At 53.9% G+C, this 4649-nt stretch overlaps 1 protein-coding gene across 1 annotated transcript; it reads right to left on the minus strand.

Moving 5' to 3' along the window:
• Nucleotides 1–71: 71 nt before the first annotated feature.
• On the minus strand, nt 72–4245 carry LOC103584188 (ETS translocation variant 4-like; the record flags this gene model as incomplete). The annotated part of the gene is made up of 6 exons (XM_008565287.1): nt 72–314; nt 526–594; nt 750–824; nt 3002–3270; nt 3471–3632; nt 4119–4245. Coding segments are annotated over 6 exons (945 nt in total), but the record flags the coding sequence as incomplete, so codon positions are not given.
• Nucleotides 4246–4649: the final 404 nt, after the last annotated feature.

Here is a 4649-nt window from a genome sequence, read left to right on the forward strand (position 1 = left end):
TACTGGCCAGCCACCAAAAAAAAAAAAAAAAGAACTTGGGTTGGATAAAGCAAGGACGATGGTGAAGGCACGTGCCGCCATTTCCCAGGTTCCCTCATCACCAGGCCCAGAGGAGGGGGTGGAGTCCTCTGAGAGGCCCACCTCCTCAGGCTCAATTAGTTTGAACTCCATCCCCCGGCCTGTCCAGGCAATGAAATGGGCATTCGTTGGGTCATCCAGCAGGGCCACCAGAAACTGCCACAGCTGCAAGGCACCCCGGCGCTGGTAGGGTGGCCCCTCTCGGAACGTGCCAAGCCCTTCCTGCTTGATGTCTCCTGGGGAACATGGAAACAGGTGTGGGGTTTGTGTCTTCAGGTCTCCCAAGGCACCTCCTCCCCTCTCCCCAGGGGTTCCCCAGGAGGTCTCCCCAGGACCTTTACCATGTGTCCCACCCTCTCACAACAATAAAATGTCATGTGATTCCTGCAGGGACACAGAGGGCACAGATGAGACCCTGACCCTCCCACGAACAGTCACTTCTCTGACCTTCAAATTTCTCAGGGACAACGCAGACATCATCTGGGAAAGGTTGCAGAGTTTTCTCATAGCCATAGCCTTGTGGAGGAAGTTGGGGGTCGCTCAGATCTGGGGGTTCACTGATGAAACCCCAGAGAGTCCACAGGGACTCCTGGCCAGGGAGACCCTCCCCCATGGCAGAGCTCCCTCCCCCAACTTGGAAGGCTTGGCAAGGGAAGGAGGGGCTGCCTTACCCATGGCCCCATCACCAGGAGAGGGCCCAGAGAAACCCTCTGGGTGGAGGTACATTGACGCACACCCAGGGACATCTGCAGGGAGCAGGGAGAAAGGGTGATGTTATAGGTGGCTGGGCAGAGCCAGGGGTGGGGAGGAGAGGAGGAAGTCCTACACACATTCAAGAAATTCTTCCTGCCAGCCTGCTTTCCGGTGACTGTTCCTTTCCCAGTTGCCTGCCCACCACCAAATCCCAGGGGAAGTTCACCCAGAGGGAGTGTGAGGCTTGAGCCCCTCAGCTTGAGGGCTGGGGCAGAGGGCATGGATGGCAGCAGCTGGGGCTGAGCAAGCTGTTCCGCAAGGCCCAGGATTCCAGGGAACAGCTGTTTCCTGTGAGTTCAGCGGGGAGGGGGGGCGGTGAGAGATGAACCTCCGGGGAAAGGGTTCAGTGTCCACGCCTAAGACTCCCTCGGATGGGCAAACGTCCGGTTAGCAGGTCAGGTTCCCAGCCCTGTGCCTCTGCGTGCATGCATGCATGCGTGTGTGCGTGCGTGTGTGTGTGACACAGACAGAGACAGGGACACAGAGCACCTATGGAGAAGAGGCAGTGGGCATCGGCTGGGTTTTTCACGTCTAGCAGTCGAGCACGTTCGACTTCATTTCACTCCATTCCATAGGATAGAAACCGCTCTACTCCACCCCGGGGAGGTGGCTGTATGAAGCCACCCATTCAAGTTCCAGCCCCTTCCCCCTCCCCCCCTCCACTCCCACCTATGAATGAGGAGATGGTGAAACCTGACACCTCCAGGAGGCAGAGGGAGGGTGGGCTCATTCAAGCCTCCATTTTGTGAATGGAATTCCTGACTCCATTCGGGAGAAGCTGATGGGAGGGGTAGGAGTTCAAGGGCATGTAACCCGATCCCTCCGGTCTACAGCCTTTGAAGGTCAGCAGCAAGAGCATCTCCCTCCCTCTCCCGGCTCCTCCTCTCCCTTCACTGCAGCAAGCTCATGCCCTGGCGCAGGCTCAAGCCCTGGCAACAGGCTTATGCCCTGGCACAGGCTCATGCCCTGGGTTTGAGGACAGGGGCACCCACCCAATTCTCACTCAGGCAGCTTGGGGATTTGTGGTTCATCCCCCTGTCCCTGAAAGACTGTGGGCACCAGGAAAAGAGAAAGTATAAAGCTCTCTAGCCAGATCCGAACCTAGTTTAACCTCTGAATTTAGTTTTCTAATGCAAACTTGCACATACACTCAGATTTGGGGCTAGTAACAATTTAACAGAAGCCAGGAGGAAAGAAGAGAAGGCAGAGTTTTCTGGGCCCTTCCTAACTGAGAATGGGCTTGGGGCTTGGACTATGGCTATTTATGAACTCGGAGCTTGGGGCTTTGAACTATAGCTATTTATGAACTTGGCTGAGTGCATCTCACTCCCATCAACAGCCAGGTGGAACTAGAATTTAAAGCAGTCCCTACTTCCGGTACCCAGCTTTTGGCCAGGGTGCTGGATCATCCATCATCCGGGGTGGAGGCTCGAACAGGATGTGGAAACCCCGTATTAACCTTGCCTTCCTACTGGGAACCATGAGCCTGGCTAGTTTCGAGTTCGTGTTTTTCTTCATTCAAATCCCTTTGTATTTTTAAACTTCTGTGGGGACAGAGACCAATGACACATTCTATTTATCTTTGTATCCTCCAACTCTGCACACTCAAGTTTCTGGCACAGTATGAGAATACTTCAAAAAGTTCATGGAAAGATTAGTATTTTTTTTTTTTGTGTGTGTGGCGGCTGGCCAGCACAAAGATCCCAAACCTTAACCTTGATGTTATCAGCACTGTGCCCTAATCGACTGAGCTAACCGGCCAGCCCTTTATATTATCTTTTAATTCTGTTTTTCCACAAACTTTTTGAAGTACCCTTGTACTTTGGTCTTGGTAGGTAATTAAACCCCCAAAGAACTGTTAAATAGAAATAAATACCATAACTTTCCTATTAAGTCACAAGCTACCCAATGGTAAGGATCTACACCCCCGCTTATCTTTTTATCTGATGTTTGCTGATTGAAAAATGACAATTCTTTTGAATCTATGAAAAACAAAAGTGGGTGGGTGGGTTGGATACCTGAACTGGTAAATGGATGGATGGGAAGGTAAAAAGAAAAAAAGTCACAGGGAGACATTCTGGGCTTAACTGAACTGTTCACTGGATCACATCCACCCCACCTGGCCATCCCAGAAAAATTCCTCCATGCCTTTCCCAGGAGAGGCTCTTACCTGAGTCGTAGGCGAAGTCCGTCTGCTCCTGTTTGATCACCACCCCCGCCCCTGGGTACCTGTGCCCATTGACCCCACCCTGGCCCACGGCCGGCTGGCCCGCCTGTTCATACAGGGGGTCATGGTATTCCTGCTTGAAGCTCTGCTGGGGGTAGGGTGGGCAGGGCTCCGACAGCTGGTGTTGGTAGGGGGTGGGGAGGGGTTCCCGGCCCCCTCCCTGAGATGATGTGAAGGAGTGGCAAATGTCCAGGGGCTGCTGGAAGACGGAGCTGAAGATAAGAGAATCTTAAATTAACCCCTCTTGGAGCCTGTCACTCCCAGGCTCTGGAGTGGGCTCTGGAGTGGGAGGGGGTGGTGTCAATATCCCTTCCTCCCCCCATGCCAGCTCTCCATGGAGAACACTCAAGGATTGAGAAGAAACTGGTGAGCCCTGGGCCTACGAGTACTGTGGGGCTACCTGTCTCCTTACCTATGCTCCCCGAGGTACCCATGGCCAGGGTGCGGCTGGGAGGCGCCAGAGGGTCTCAGGAAACTCCGCTGTTCTGCCCGGGGAAAGGGCTGCAGGGACGACTGTCCAGGAGCACCAGGGGCAGGGGACTTGATGGCGATTTGTCTGGGGGGATCATAGGCACTGGAGTTGAGGGGAGACAGGGGTGAGGGGGCAGAGAAGCTGGGCAAGCATCTTTGAGCCTGCCATCCCCAGGGAAGTGAGGTCACAGGGATATGAGAGAAGGAAGAGTAGCGGGGCGGGCAAGGGCACGGCAGGAGCCATAGACACAGCCCCACGTGCATTCTGTTCCTCCTCTCATCAATCCTGAAACCGGGCCTCACCTTGAGAGCACCTCTGCCCATCCCAGAGCAGCTGGTTTGGGTAGGACAAAGGGCTTCTTGGAAACAGACTGCTCCAGCCTTACACACGGTGCTGAAGCCCTCTGCTCCTGACTACTTAGAGACAATCCTTAGCCATATTGCTCCTTACAGTAGCTAGGCAGTCCTTTCTGTGTCTAACTTGCATCTCGACTGCTGCTTCTGTCCATGGGGGTCTCCCTGCCTCCCCCCCTAGTCAGAGTACCTCCTTCCTCCTGACACCCTTCACCAGGGCGGGGCTGGGGCTCACCTGGAATAAAGGCACTGCTCGCCATGGTGGTAGGGGAGTGGTGGCTTCCTGCTGCAGGACAGGGCCGTGTCTGTGCGGGGACTCTGGGGCTCCTTCTTGATCCTGGTGGTGGGGCTGTGGAAAGCTACTGTCGGGGGAGAGGGGGCAGAGCAAGGCCGGAGCGGGTCACACAATCGGCAGGCAAGGCGTCTACACCTTGTGCTCTGAGGACTGGCTGGGTGACTGCAGCAGCCTCCTCCCCTCTCTGGGTGTCAGTTTTCAAGCTCCATTGTCAGATACTTTTAAGAACATTTTGGCTATTTACATTATGCCTAGTTTTACTTGTCAGGCTAATGTCCAATACTAACCAAAGAAACTCTCTAAAGTTCAACATTTAATGCAACCCCAAACCCCAGAAAACACCTTTGTAGGAGTGAGCACCTCCAGCCTAAGGCCTGTGGTTTTCCTGAGTGCCCTGGAAAATTCCAAGGGAGGGAAATGTTTTCTTATTTGAGGATATAAAGAATCTTTCTTTTTCTGGCTAAGGTTGGA

The sequence above is a fragment of the Galeopterus variegatus genome, unplaced genomic scaffold (assembly GCF_000696425.1).
Source record: "Galeopterus variegatus unplaced genomic scaffold, G_variegatus-3.0.2 Scaffold46239, whole genome shotgun sequence".
NCBI classification, from domain to species: Eukaryota; Metazoa; Chordata; class Mammalia; order Dermoptera; family Cynocephalidae; genus Galeopterus; species Galeopterus variegatus.